The sequence below is a fragment of the Vidua macroura genome, chromosome 17 (assembly GCF_024509145.1).
Source record: "Vidua macroura isolate BioBank_ID:100142 chromosome 17, ASM2450914v1, whole genome shotgun sequence".
Classification (NCBI taxonomy): domain Eukaryota; kingdom Metazoa; phylum Chordata; class Aves; order Passeriformes; family Viduidae; genus Vidua; species Vidua macroura.
In genome coordinates this window covers 8,964,922-8,979,841 of record NC_071587.1, presented here as the reverse complement: position 1 = coordinate 8,979,841, position 14,920 = coordinate 8,964,922, and the positions used below count along the sequence as shown (strand labels likewise).

At 47.6% G+C, this 14,920-nt stretch overlaps 1 protein-coding gene across 1 annotated transcript in view; it reads right to left on the bottom strand.

The window, feature by feature from the left end:
• The window catches only part of MYT1 (myelin transcription factor 1), a 35,036-nt gene extending 24,983 nt beyond the window's left edge, over window positions 1-10,053 (bottom strand). Inside the window, exons 1-7 of the mRNA XM_053993346.1 lie at window positions 9,999-10,053; window positions 8,082-8,112; window positions 4,852-4,914; window positions 3,894-4,143; window positions 2,224-3,091; window positions 1,462-1,596; window positions 25-115 (exon numbers count right to left, since the gene is read on the bottom strand). Coding sequence (XP_053849321.1) covers window positions 25-115; window positions 1,462-1,596; window positions 2,224-3,091; window positions 3,894-4,143; window positions 4,852-4,914; window positions 8,082-8,112; window positions 9,999-10,053 — 1,493 coding nt within the window. The remainder of the gene's footprint in view (window positions 1-24; window positions 116-1,461; window positions 1,597-2,223; window positions 3,092-3,893; window positions 4,144-4,851; window positions 4,915-8,081; window positions 8,113-9,998) is intronic.
• Between the last annotated feature and the right edge of the window lie 4,867 nt (window positions 10,054-14,920).

Here is a 14,920-nt window from a genome sequence, read left to right as displayed (position 1 = left end):
TGTGTAAGAAGCCAAAGCTGGTACCTCCTGTGCGTGTTGCGGTTGCTGTTGACGTGACCCTGTCCTGTGCACCCGGGCGTGGGGCACTTCAACACGTTCTCGTGCATCGCCAGGACTTCGGAGCAAGAAGGGGAAGGGGAGAAGGGAAGGGAAAGAAAAACAACTTAATAAAAATCAGAGAGGAAAAAGAAAAAAAAAAAAAAAGAGAAAATCATCAAGCCTTGTACGCTGGTTTCCTAGAAATCAGGGAATGTGAAATGCTGTAATTAGAGTTTGCAGAGGGAAAAATAAAAGATTTACAAGGCAGCAGTGCAGGTCAGCACTAGGTTAGCATCTCTGCACACAGCCTCCCCATTTTCTGATTGCAATCCAGTTTCCCCCATCCAGCCCCTCCTCCCCACCCCTGTTTTGGAACTAGGTCTCCAGTTTCAGGTAGTTTTAAGTGATTGAAGTTGTAGCTCTGCTTTTATCCTTAGGACTAGTCTTTGTTTGATTTTTTTTTTATTTTTAATCTTCAGGATTATTGCTTCCTGTAGCGCTGACCTTAAAAGTAAAGAAAATAATTTGATCTGCAAGCTTTTGTAAAGCCCACAGCTTGTGTTATTATTTATTAATATTTTTGCTTGCATCCCAGCCTGTGAAGATAACTGTACTTTCTCCTTGTTTATTCCAGTTCTGTGTTTATGTCAGGTCTGCAACCTTTGAAATTACTGATAAGGAAGGGCTCCTCTTTCTTTTGGTCTATTATGCCATTATCGTAAACATACAACATTGATTTTTATGTATCTATACAGGGAAAGCTATTTAGGATGCTGGTAGAGAGGTGGAAACAATCTCTCTCTGTGCATATGTACATACAAAAATCTGTTATGAGGACGATACATATTTTCTGTAGAATAGGTGAATCTTGGTGTAGCAGTTTGGGAACTTTGCAGTGATTAGGGCACAGGAGACTCAGCAATCCTGCACATCCTAAATCACTCATCACTCCTCTTCTTTCCTGCATGGCAACATATTTGGACAGCAAGGAAGAATAATATCCCTTTTTTCCCAACATGATGTCCCAAGTAGGGAAAAATATGTGACTTCCAGTGTAAAGGTGGGAGCTGCTTAACACACCTCTGGACATGGGTAGGCGTTTTTAAAGCCCCTCTTTGATTTTCAGAGAAGGGATCTCATTCTCCACAGGATGGTGCTAAAAATCCTTTAAGAAGGACAGGACTTCCAAGTAAATCCCCTTCATGTTTCCTGTGATTAGCGAAACACTTTGGTGGATAACAGCATCCAGGATCAACTTGGAAAAGCACCATCCCACTCCAAAAACTCGTTATACTCCAAGGAATGACATCAGACTTTGTCTAGGGACTCAGCCATGAAATTCGTATCATTTGAGAAATTCCCCCAAGAAAATTAGGCTCCAGACTAATTGAAGCAACCCTTAGTATCCCACCATCTACTCACTCTCGGGGGGGATCCTGTCTTTGTGCGGACAACCGGAGAGGCTGCGATGGTGGGGGTAAAGTCCCGTGACGTGTCCAGTCCCATCGCAGCCAGGGGTTGGACATTTGATTTCTCGCTTCTCGGGTCTTGAAGGATCTAAGGATTGTGGGGAAAGGGCAAAGGGATGCAGGTTAGTGGATTTGGAGGTAAAGAAGTGGAAAGTGCTGAAGATGCTTCTCACTGCCTTTCCAGTCAAGCAGGGGGAAACCTTTGGGTTTTGAGGTTTTTTTCTTGGAGTTGGAAGCGTAACACAGGAAGTTTCAAAAATTGAAATCAGCAAAGTGTTTTAGGAACTGACACAGCTCAGAGCATGGAGACACTCACAGCTACTGAGCAGGCAGCCTGGCTCGGAGCCAGGGGATGCTGAAGCCCCTGCCCTCATGTTTCTGTGGCCAGACTCCTACCACTACTTTAAAACCCACTTGGATTTTAAACCAGCCCTTCTGCTCAGGCTGAAATTTTCAACTGACAATTTAGCCAAGCAATTTCTCTACTCAGAGGGAGGAACCCTCGTGACATTGTAGAGGACACCATCATTTTATGCATTCACTGTTGACCTCAAGGATGTCCCCATCCCTTTGGGCATTGAGGATTTGTGGTTGAATTCCCCCTGTGGGCTGTGAACTCCCCCCACATCAGCCTGAGAGTCCGTGCTGAGCAGACAAGTTCAGCTCTTCCACCAGGGATGGGAAGGAGGGAGATGCACAAAGGTTTGTCCTGTACCTTTGCCGTAGTAGCTCTTCCGGATGCTGTCCAGCGGTTTGTTCTGTTTGTCCTCCACCTGGAAGTGCTTCACGTGCTCTCCTGGCAGCCGGCTGGGCTCCCGCACGATTTTCACCTGCTCGGCTTTCAGGGCAATGGCTTGTTCCAGCAGCCCCAGGTTGCCCCTGGTCATCATGTCGTACATCTCCGACTCATCAGTCACGGCTGATTTCTGGGAGCGGGCATCGTCGTCCTTGTCGTCATCCGACCGGACCTCCACGATGACCGAGTACTCGGGCTTGGGGCTGAACTGCCCCTCACAGTGGCTTTTCTGGGGGTCCTGAGAAGTGTGAGGAGCTTCCTCGCAGATCACTTCAGGAGCCATCTCCTCCTCCTCTTCCTCCTCCTCTTCTTCCTCTTCCTCCTCCTCCTCATCCTCTTCCTCCTCTTCCTCATCATCATCATCCTCTTCATCATCATCCTCCTCATCCTCTTCTTCTGCTTCAGCCTTTTCCAGTTTGCAGGACTCCTCTCCGTTCGTCTCGTCCCGGGGCTCCGGACACAACTCGCTGCTGCGCTCGCTGGTGACCTCGATGACCTCCTCCGCGTCCTCCGTCTGGATGATGATCTCCTTGTCGCACTCCTCCTCCACCAACTCCTCTCCTGCATCCTCATGGACCAAGTGCACGACGTTGGATACCGGCTTGGAGCCCTGCAGCTCCGCTTCAGGCAGCTGCCCTTCGATGGCGAGGGTTTCCTCTGCTATTTGGCCTAAGTTTAGGAGAGAGTTGGCGATTATTTCTTGGTAGCTGCTGTAGTTGGCCTTGCTGGGCCCAGATGTATTTGTTGCTGTGTTTTGTCCATAGTGGGTTGATTTTGCTGGGCTTCTCTCTGAAGGGGGGAAAGAAAGAATAGAAAGAAGAAAGAGAAAAGAAAGAGAAGATGGAAAAGAACAAAAAAAAAAAGTGAGGAAATGAGAAAAGGAGGAAAAGAAGAAAGGAGTAAAAGAGAAAAGGAGAGGGAAGAGAAAAGAAGAGGGAATAAAAAAGGAGGCAAAGAAAGTAATTATATAAACTCATAAAATATAACTTTGTTGTGTTTAAACTTAATTGAAACCAGAGCCTGGCAGTTCCACCTCTGGAGCATCCTAATTTATTAAATTTGGGGATGGCAGGTGGAAGGTGGATTTCTACATGGGACTCTGATGCACCATCTGCCCTCTGCCACCCCTAATGTCTGTGCTCCCCAGGCCAGGGCTCCAAACCAGTGAGCAAGGCAGTGTCAGGACCCCAGCTGAAAATCCATGTCCTTCTCCATGTCCTCTTCCTACCACTGCTTTTGGATAGTGTCCAGATCTGTCCAGGGAGAAGGATCCTGCTAAGCCCCTCATGGCACATGTGTGGGACCCTGGCTGCCTTTCCCACCACACAGCAAGCTCCTCTGTTCTTTCCATGGGTCCTTCCCTAGGGAGCATCCCTGAAGGAAAAGCTCTCATTTTTAAACACTGGAGGCGCTGTGCCTTCTCAGCTTGACCAGAGTATTGCCATTGTCTTCTACCCAACAATGGGTCCCCCAGTAATTGAGGGACCCATCCTGTACATAATTCAGAGGAGCTGTAACTCCTGGCTGTTAACACTTCCTGCCCTTTCTTCATCTGCAGAGCACAGCTCTGCAATCAATAATGATAAAGCACCTTCTGCTGCCTTGGGGCTGCGGGTCTCCTCCTGCTCCATCGCTTCCACCTCATCCTCCTCCAGCATCCCCTCCGACTCGTCGGAGCCCGACTCCTCCTTGGCCTCGGCCTCCTCACTGCCATCGCTGTCGACGTTGTAGCCTTCATCCAAGGCCAGTTTGAGTGGATGGGATTTCCTCTTGGATACCAGATGTTCGGCCTCAGCATCCTGAAGTTTCCTCTTCTTGGCTAGAGGGCAGCTTTGTAAACTGCAGATGGGATCAAGGAGCAGAGAGGAGGCATTGCTGAGTGAGAAAGGCCTGGCTACCTTTCAATCCAACCGGTTAGGCAAAAGTAAGTAGGAAAATGCACAAATACTACCAAAAAAATCATCCAGCACCCCAGATTTTTAGCTAATTTAACCTCTGTGGCTGCATGTGCTCTTAGACCTTGACTTTGTGCAACTACATCAACTTTTTTTCGGGAAATCAGCACACAAATGCTGGAATGTGGCATCCCAGGACTAATGTTGGTGATGGGCACCATGAAACCAGGCACAGGATGCAGAACCAGCTCCTTGGACACATTCACCAAGTGCTCCAATTTCACGATTCATGGGGTAATGAAAACCCTCTGTTAAGCCTTGCAAAGCCTCCAAGGCAGCCAATGTGTTCTCATTTGCCTTCCTCATCCATAGAAGCACCAGGCAGACCAAAATCTCTGCCCATCAGCATCTCCCACCAACTCCAGACAGCTGTCAGGCACTTCTGGCCAAGTTTGGGGTCGACAGGAAGACTGCTATGAGTCTGGAGAAGCAGATCCAGCTGGGATGCCTTAGAGACTGATGGAGAGCCAGAGACAAAAAGACTGGGGGCATGCAAGTTGGGTTGCTGCTCTGAACCAGACTTTCTCCAGTGAACACCCGTATTTGGTTCTGTTGCTCACTTCCATCCCCACTACCTCCAACCCCACCTCACCTTCTGTGTCTCGCATACTTCCCACGGATGTGTCCTGAGCCGTTACAGCCTGGGGTTGGACAGCTTGGGAGGGAAACAAACAACCGTCAGGAACAGCAAGAGGACTCGGAGAATTAATTAGGATTGTACAATCCACAGTCAGTTAAACAGGTCCCGTGCCCAAGGAAGAAGCTAACTGCAAACAGGAAGTTAATTTCCTTCAAATGGTTCCGTTTGTCCCTTTGAATTCCAAGGGAGGAGGGCAGGAGAGGAGCCTTGCAGTTTGCTAAAAACTAATGAAATTACTCACCCCATTTAATTAGATGAACAGTTTGCTATAGTTTTATGAGTATGTTTAATTAAAGATTTGCATGTGTGAGAGCAAGCTTTTAAAGGCAGACAGCTACTGCACTCTGCCTCCCCGCTGCTACTCTCCAGTTTTTCTTAGGAGGAAAACATGGGATTTTCCCTTATTTGGTGGCTTGTCAGGGAACTGGGGCCACTTACAATAAGAAATGTGTGTGTTTTGGGGAAGAGCAAACTGAGACTTTATCAAGGAGCTTTTAGCCAGACACGTTGCATGCAGATCCCCAGGACTAAAATCCTCAAAACCTCGGTTTTGGGGGAATGGATGGGATTTAGATGACTAGATGTCCCAAATCCCTGCAATTTTTTCTTGCTGCTGTGCAGAAGAGAATGAGTTAAAGGCTTGCAGGGAGCTCTGAGCCCGCTCACAGCCACTGCTGCCTTCACTTGAGCATCCCTGCACGGGACCACGCGCCTCCCCTGCAGGGGTAATTAGTCCCAGCTTCAGGAGCTGTAAGGGCTCCAGATAAGAAGCATTAAAGCAAACATTTTCTGGCAAAACCAGATTATGGCATTGATTATAGGATGCCCAAGTGACTTGCCTGATGTCTGAGGAATTCTGGAGTCGTGTAGGATTAATAACCTCATTTAGCACTGTATCACCCTCAGCCTGGGAAGCTGGAAGCACTAATGAAATCTCTTGATGACAGTGCAAAGGGAGAAGGCATTGCCAGCCCAGAGGGGATCTGGCCAGGCTGTTATTCTCAGAGTAAAAGACATGGGACAACATTAAATAGCATCAAGTGCCAAGTCAGGCTTTAGGGACTCCGTTTCTGCTCTCAGCAGAGCTCAGCCCTTACAGAAAGCTGAGGACATGGAGGGTCTGGCTGCACTAATGGGTGCAGCAGCTCTCGGAGCACTGGTGGGTTCAACTTCCCAGGGTACAAGTCAGATCTTTGTGTTCAAAAATTATAATTCAACCCAAAACCAGGGCAGCACAGTGCTGCTGAGCTGTCAGGAAAGAAGGAATCCTTCCTTCAGGGAGACTGACTGGCTTTAGGTTAGCAAAGCAAATGCTGAGAGGGCACTTGGTGGCACCACATCCCCTAAGGGGCCACAGTGCTCTGGGGAGGTGGAAGCTGCCCCTCATGGCTCCTCCAGAAAAGTCCCTACTTCCTGCTGTCCCCTTTGCTTGTGACCTGGCTTGAACCCGTGAGGCTGCACATCCTCCAGTGCCATGTCTCGTGGCATGGCTCCCAGCTCTTCTGGCACCCACACACAGCCCCAGCCCCACCACACCTGGGGCCTGGCCTGACAGCACGGTGTCCCTTCTCCAGCAGGACACTCCAGGTCATAGAGAACAAGATCTCATCCCACTAACATGTGCAATTGGAAGAGGGAGCTTCCCTCTTTGCTGCTTATGATCTAAAAGTCTATTTAATTTTAATTGCCCTCAGGCCTGACTGAGGCTGCTCTGTCCCAAGCAGCCCCAGCCACACTTTCAGTGACTGCACGCCAAAAGACAGAGCAGTGTTTATGTCACCAGTGACTTGTCTGAAAAAGGCCTTATTCAATGGCAAACAGGAGCAGCTCTGATGAAGATATTACAGACTTTTATAAGTTTTCCTGTATCAATAAAAGCAGATTACCCATCACCCCATTTTTCATGTGGTTTAATGAAGCCTGCAATAAAAAGTATATAGGAAAGAGACAAGTGGTTCAGCATCGAGGTTTGCCGAAGCAGGTGTCGATTCGGGATGTTTCTGGCTTCACTTTGTTGATTTAATGCCTTTAAAAAGCACCAGCACAAAGGTGATGCTCTACATGCTCTGGGCCAGGCTTCCCCTCCCCACTCTCCGCTGGGGACTTTTCGTGTATTTTGGCAGGAGTCCCGAAAGAGGAAACGGGCTTCGAGGTCTATTAAAGCTGCTCTCCATCCCTCAAGAGCCACCACACCGAACAGCTCTCCCCCTCTCCGCTGCCTTCATCTGCTTGACAAAAGGGCTTCTTATTGTTATGCAGACGATGCCCTGCTTCCAATTAGTCGATTAATCGTCCAGTTATTCAGGCAATTAGGTGACAGCTGCAGAGATGGCTTTGTGGAGCACTCTGTCCTGCCCCTTAGATATGTCACCTGCTCCAATTACCACCTCCACTCAAGTGTTCAGCAATAAAAGTTGGAGAAGGGGCATGCCCAGTGCTGGCTCCTCCCGGCTCTCCAGAGTAATCCTCCAGAGTGGAGGAGCAAAATGCTCTGAAATGGGGTTGGTTTAGGTCCAATTACTCAATTACACGCGGGAGGCTGCAAGGAGAGGCAGCCCCTGCTCTTAGTGCCTGTTCAAGTTAAAGGCTCCTACCTCTGGCATAAGCCCCTGTGCCAGGTTTAGTGGGAGCTTGCAGGTGGGGGAGGCTGTTACGTCTAATGAGAAACTCTGGAGGGCTGCACAGGCTCTGCTCCTGCTCTTTTGGCTGCTGCTCTTGGCATCCCAGCACTGCTAAATGAGTGAGCTCGGTGACTGAACAGAGGACAGGGGGGGCTGAAGGAGCATCCAGCACCAGAAGTGACATGACAAATATGTGGAAAAAACCTCTGGTTAGTAGGATGGTGTCCCCAATGATGCTGAAATACAAACCGTGGGCATTTGGTTTGACTGGGGTTTAGATCTGGGGTGGGACAGCGGATGGCTGGAGGGTCTCCAGTCTAATGTCATTCATCCAGAGCCACAGTTTATTTCTTTAACTCTTGTGATTCCCCTGATGTGTTGTCTACTGTACCCTGAGGACTTGGACACAACCACCAACAGAAGCCCCCCCAGCAAGACCCCATTAGTCCCATGGGTTTGCTCCCCTCAGCCGGGTTTCCCAGCTGAGGGGCTTCTCTCAAGCCAGTCCCACCATGTGCACCCCCCATCCCTCCCATGGCCAAGGAGGAGCAGGGTCCTTACCTCACCTCCTGGCCGATGAGCTCCGTGGGCACTGGGCAAAGGGCAGGATGCAGCAATGGAAACAAACACAAAGTCAGAAACCAACCAGATGTGCCCGGCCCCCCAAGACCAAAGCTCTCCTGCCAGCAGCTGGGTCTCTAGTTCCTCCCTGGACATCCCATTTGGAAAAGAAAGAGCCAATTTATTCTGCTGTCCTTTGTTGCATGCCAGCCTGTAGCAAATTATAATCGTGCCTTGTAAATCCTCACACCTGTGCTGATTTTCAAGGAGGTGAGTGCACACTGGCAGCATCAGGGACTACCTCTGTTCTTTGAATCCGTGATGACTTTGAAGTCAATGGAACTATTCTGACATGCATGCATGTAACTCAAACACTTCTAAAAATAGACTGAGTTTTCTAATGCCTTCATCTCTCTTTTTTGCCCTTTAAAGCTGCTGATCAATTTCTTCTTTCACAGTTCACAACTGTTTTCCTGCAATGGCCACATTCACCTCTATAACACCAGCATTTTTCTCCTCTCCCTATCCCATCAGACTGATGCAGGAGTCCCTGCCAGTGCCCAGACATATGGTGGGGATTTGTTACTTGGGGTATAGGATAAACAAGAGTTTGTAGGATTTTTAGGCATTACTCCCCACTTGTGAATAAGAGGGTTTCTCACTGCCCACAACAAGAACATACAACAACCTCACACCGCAACTGAAACCTTACATCCAGCCAGGAATCCAAATAATCAAGAGGAGGAAAAAAAAAAAAAAATCCCTCAGCACAAGTCTAAATTTGCCTGGGCTAAAAACCATAACACGTTTGCTCAATTTGTTTGAGCTAATTGGGTTTCCTGGGATCCAGCTCCCAGTGGGATGACTCACAAGCTTCAACAGACTGGAGGCAGTGACGAGTCCCAGGGTGCAGGCAATAAATTACCTTTTCACATCGAGAAACCCAGATTCAAGCGTGGAAAAGGCAGGGTGTGAGAAAATAAATAGAATCAGGGCGCTCTCATTTGCAACCTGAACGAGCACCTTTGTGTATGTGCAACAAAGCAATGAAATCCAAATATACAAGCTCAGTTCAACACAGCTGGCAACATCTGGGTTTGGTTTTGTTTTTAAAAGGTGCAGCTGCTGTAAAGCGCAAGGAGGAAGGAAGGTGAGGACAAAAGGAAGGTGGCCCAACCCAGCTGTAGGATGAAGCTACAGTCCCTGCAGCCATCACACCTTTCCAACCTTGTTGGTTCCTCACTTCCAGCCATCTTTGTCACTCATCACATCTACAGCCACAAAAATGAACCAAAAAAATAGAGAGGCTGGTCTGTAACCATCACCCATGGCTCTGGGACTACCTGAGGTGACACCCTGGGCTCTATCAAAGCCTCTCGCTTCTCCCAGAGAGAAAACATGCACAGAATTTCAGTTCTTTTGTTTTGTTTTGTTTTTGTTTCTAATCTGGAAATAAATCACAATCAATCTTTGCATTAACCAGTTGTTTGTCCTCCCATCCCTGCCGGGGCATGGCCCATTTGCTTCTCCAGCATGAGCTACTTCTGCCAGGCACTCTCAGATGTGTGACTTCAAAGCCGCTGGCAGAATGAGCCTGATGAAAGCCCTGGGAGCTGATCTGAAGCTCCAGTGATTGCCATCCCCTACAGCAGAGCAGGCACGGGGGCTTTTTTTGCTTATTTGCTTGTTATTTTCCTTCTGCTGAGTGTAGAGGATGAGGGTTAAGTATCATAAAGACCTATGAAGTTTTGTGGTTGGGACTTTTTCAGGTTTTTTTAAGACAAATTTCAGTGTGGTTGGGGCAGGGGTAGTGAGCATAACTTGAAGAGTTCAGCCTGGACTTGAAAAACCAAAGCCTATTCGGAACAAGGAAAGTGCAGGGAGCTGAGGTCTGCACAGCCCAGTGCTCCCACTCACCTCGGATAGACTTGGATCGCGTGCGTGCTCTCTTATCATCATTTTCTAAACTCATCTGCAACAGAAAGAAAAAAATCATTACTGAAAGTTAACCAGAAAATCATCATTAAAGGACAAGCTCATATGTGGTTGTCGCTTTGTGGGTGGCTGACAAAGCTTTCCTGTGTTGTTGAGATGGAAACTTCTTACCTTAATGCTGTTGTTCAACCCACAGTGCGCAGACTTAGCAATTTAAAATTAATTTCCACATCCTGGGACACAGGAAGGACTTTGTCTGTTGAGTAGCACAGAGGGACAAATATCCAGATGTGCTGGCTGTGTATGAGATAGCCCTTGTTAAAGACAGAGCTGATTTCTCTGGATTTACAGCACAGAACCTGGGTGGAATGCCAACACAGAATCAGAAATCTCTGAGTATGTGTATGAGCTGATCTCCTGCCTGAAAAGAGCAATTTTTCACAAGTGCCCTAAAGAACAACCTCTCCTCTCTGCCTAAATTTGCCACAAAGACGACTGCATCTAAATAACTCACAACATGGACATCAAACACGAGGTCTGCAGGGAACACGGGTATGAATAAGTAACATCAGGGACTTCAAAGTTCTGGGTATTAATTAAACATCACCACATGCCACAAGGTAGCTGAAGTCTGAAGTGCAGTCACCTCTGGGGCACAGCACCTTTGAAACCAGGCAGTGCCTGGAGGTGGGAGCAGGAAAGCAGGGACTTCCATGGCATGGCTGGAATGATACAAATAGGATTTCATTAAAGTTGTCAAAGGAGCTGCTGAAGTGGTCAAAGAACTGTTTTCCATCTCAGCCTTGACACAGGTGCTCTCTCTGCAGGCAGGAGTGTTGGCAGTGAATGCCAAGGGGGAATAGCAAGATGGGGGTGTGAGCAGGGCAGGGGATCAGAGCCTGCTAGGTTGGGAAGACAATTTGGGTTTTACTGCAGCGTTACCATGTGGGGCATTCCTCCAGAGATTACAAGCAGAGAAAAAAGGAGATGAAAGAACCATTTACAAGTGGGATTTGACATAATAAAAACCAACTCTCTTTGGAATATCCTCTACAGGCCCAGTTAGAGAAGGAACAAACCAGCTCCTGTATCACTCCTAAATGAGGAGTTTCCATGGCTCCAGCACCCCGACAGAGCAGGGACACCACCTCTGCTCTCTCTGCTCCAGGGGCAGGAAGGGACATGCACATAGAGCATGTGCTGCTCCACTGGCAGTAGGGATGGTGCAGGTAGGGTATGTACTGCTGAATCCCTACATGCTCCCTAAAACCATCTTGAGGAATGCTACTCCCAGTTCCCAGCAGAAGAACCAGGACTCTTCACTCTCAAAAGAGGCACTACTTGGTGCTTTCCCTGAGGTTTGGGAGCAGCAAAGAGGGAAGGAGGCAGGGAGAGGGGACCAAGGTCTCCAGCCCTTGGGGCATCACAGCTAAAAACCCCTCAGAGGAGGGATGAAATTTTCCCCAGGCACCTCTCTCCTTCACACTGCCACCTTCCACAAATTCAAAGTTACCATGCAATGATTTGTTAGATGGGGGGGTTGGAAAGGAAAGAAGAAAAAAAAAAAAAAAAAATAAGGGGGGGGTGGTGAGGGGAATCAAAACCTGGAGCAATTTATGCATCCTGTCAGCATTCAGCTCATGGCACGGCAGTGTTGTGCTCCACGTTTATTACAATCTTCCCAATAACACAGCAGACAATTACTATAATTTGTATTTTTAAAGCCCCAGTTCCCTGCGGACCAATGGCTCCTGTTTAAAGTGTGGAGAGGAGCAGGTGTCACAGGGACTTCATTACATTTATGAGCCTTCCAACGCCGGCGTGCGCTGAGCTCGCTCCCTAATGCCGCCGCACGCCGCCAACGCAACGGCACCTTGGATGGTGCCAACAGCAATGTCACAGAGGGCTTTTTCTTTCTTTTTTCTCTCTCTTTTATTCCTTTTTTGACTATTCTCGCAGGGAATTGGTGTGTGCTGGGGTGGTGACATAGCAATATGGGTTTCCTGCAGATCAAAGGGGTGGAGGAGGTCAGGCTGTGGGAAGGGCAATGGGCAGTGCCTGTGAGGGGCCAGGACCCACACAAACAGCATGGGAAAGCAAAGCAAAATTTCATTTTTCTTAACCAGACAGGTGGGATGGACTCAAACTGCTTATCTATAAATAGAGGAGATCCCATTTCAGGTCACATTTGTCTTTGGGAGTTAAATATCATGTGAGCTGACATGCAGGCTCCTCACTACAGCAGAGCACCTCAGAGCAATTCCTCCCATTGCCTCCCATTCCTCTTTCAAGCCAGGATCAAACACCCTGGGAAGGCAGGAGCAGATTCAGTCACCACAGGGACAAAGGGGACAGGAGCCACCTAAGGCAGGGACAGACCCACAGAGCCACAGAATTCTCAGGGCTGGAAGGGACATCTGGTGACCCAACCTTGCTAAGGACCAAAGAATGGAAAAGCCAAATAGGCTGCCTTGTTTGGCCTGTTCTCCAAAAAAATAAAATTAAAAAAAAAAAAAAAAAGCCAAAACCAAAAACAACAACAGCAAAAACAAACCAAAACAACCCACCTCCAAATTCCTAGATTATTGATTATTGGGAGTTTTCTCCATAGGGAAGACCCCATTATTTGTTTAGAGACCCCAACACAGCCTCACTGCTGTGTATTTATAATGTTTCACTAACATCACTGTCAGGATGGGGTGGGCTCTGTGCTCCCAGACTCTGTTTTCTACCGTCAAGCTACTTTTTTTAGTTCAAACCAACATCAGGATCATCCTCAAAAATCCTCATTTCCCTCCAAAGTGCAGAAATACCAGGAATAAGATCCATTTCAGAGCTCAGCCCCTGCTCCTCCCAGGCAACCTAAACAACTGGCAGAGCCCTGACTGTGCTTCTGGAGCCTCTGTGATATCAGGCTCAGATGCAGGAAGGTTACATGAAACCATTGTCCTTTATTGTTGTCTTCTCAGCCAGAAGCCCTCTAGACAGATCGTTTTAATGTGAAATTTCAGGTCACACAGTGCATGTTTGCAGTCCTGGAGACCGACAGGCTATTTTCATTAGGTCTCTCTCTTGTTCACATAACAGCCAGGCTGAGGAGCTGTCTGGATTTCAGTCTTATTGCTTTAACTCTGAATGGAAACAAAGCAGCCCAAAAGGAAACCTGCAAATAAATTATTGCTGCCAGATGCCAGTCACAAACACATTAGTCTGGCTGGAAAAGACAGAGGTTTATTCCACGCCTCCTCACCTTATCCATGGGTTATCTCTAAGATTAAATCAAAATCAGCATCTCCCAAGTTTCCTAGCCTAACACTACAGGAAAGGACCCTATGCTGGGTCTCAGGGTACTCCCCTCAGGATTCAGATCAGTGGTAGTCAGGGTAACCTGACTTCATCTCTATTTTTCCCTTTCCCCCCTCTTTTCTCTCTCAAAGTAAGAAATGTCCTCCTATCCTGTTTACCCTGCACTAAGGAGCTCCCTGACATGAACAGAATACAAGTTATAATGAAAACTTGTCAATGCTGCAGACTTAAATCGATGATGTTCAGACAGATAAACTTGAAAAATAGTTTAACCCAAGCACAGTGTGAATTTTAACAGCCAGATTCTACAGTCCAGGTTTTGTTCTGCTGCCAAGACAGCAGTGCAACATGGATCTGAAGTTTCATTTTATGGAGTACCTACAGAGTTGACATTTTCTTCTTCCTTCTTGTCTTAATACATATTTCCTTTCCACTGGAAGCCCAAGGAACATAACAGAACACAAACCCACTGGGAGCCCAGCACGTGCCGATGCCCAGGTGTGCCTGGGCTTCGACAGCTCTATGCAAATCTGCCATTAAAGGCCCTGCTGAAATTCCCCCCGGTCAGCAGTAATACTTTATATGTATTCAAGAGCACCACGGAGCTCAGAGAAAATAAACATGCTGAAAAACCCTTCAGCTGGACAAAGGGAGGTGAGGATTCAGCAGGAATATTTATTTTACACTGAAAGCAGCAGAGCTTCCATCAGTGCTTATTTGTAGATGTAGCAAAATGCCAATTGCAAGAAGCAGCATCTGAGCTTTAGAGGGACAGACAGACACACACGGCCTCTATTTTTAGCTTTTAAACCCCCCCCCAACTTATATTTGCCTAGCAGCAGAAAGAAAATGCCAGAAGAAATGACATTTTTTCCTACAGAACTGTTGTAAAGGGGTATTCTGCTTGGTCCTTCCCCTCTTGAAGATGCAGAGTCCCTTCTTTAGTTCCTCAAGGGAAAAGGCAGCAAAACTGCCTCTCAGTGAGGATGGGTTTGAATGGCCTATCCTGATTTCTCCTCCCTTTTGTTTCTAATGAGGAATTCCTCCTTTGCTGTTGCAGGCTAAACACAGGTGGAGAGACCTGGATCTGGCTCTCCAAATTTCTCCCCTTTCCTCTCTATAAAGTGCCATGACATCTTTTTTCATTGCAGAAAATGAGGAGGACTTTGTCCTGCTGGACCTTCTCTAGCTGTGAATTTTTAAAATAAATAAAAAAGGGGTGATGGAGGAAGAAATACTCTTGATCAACAGTGTGCCTCTACTTTTAAAAAAAGGCTCAGTAGTAGCTCCCAGCTGCTATTTTATAACCACACTCTGAGATTAGGAGGATTTTTTTTCCCTCTTCTTCCTTTAGGGTCTTCCTAGCTGCTTGATTTAAATCCCCCTGACATTCCACCTATTGTGAGTCCTGTTCTCAGCTGAATAAGCTCTCGTCTGCCTTTTGCTCCGACTGCTTCCAGGAAAGGACACCCTGCACGGTGTTCCCAGGCTCGGAGTCAGGGAGGGGGGAGGATTTTGCCTTGACATGTCGAGATGCAAATCCACAGCATGTACCCACCTCGAACCTGACACTCCAGCTGTGTCACAAACATCCTCCT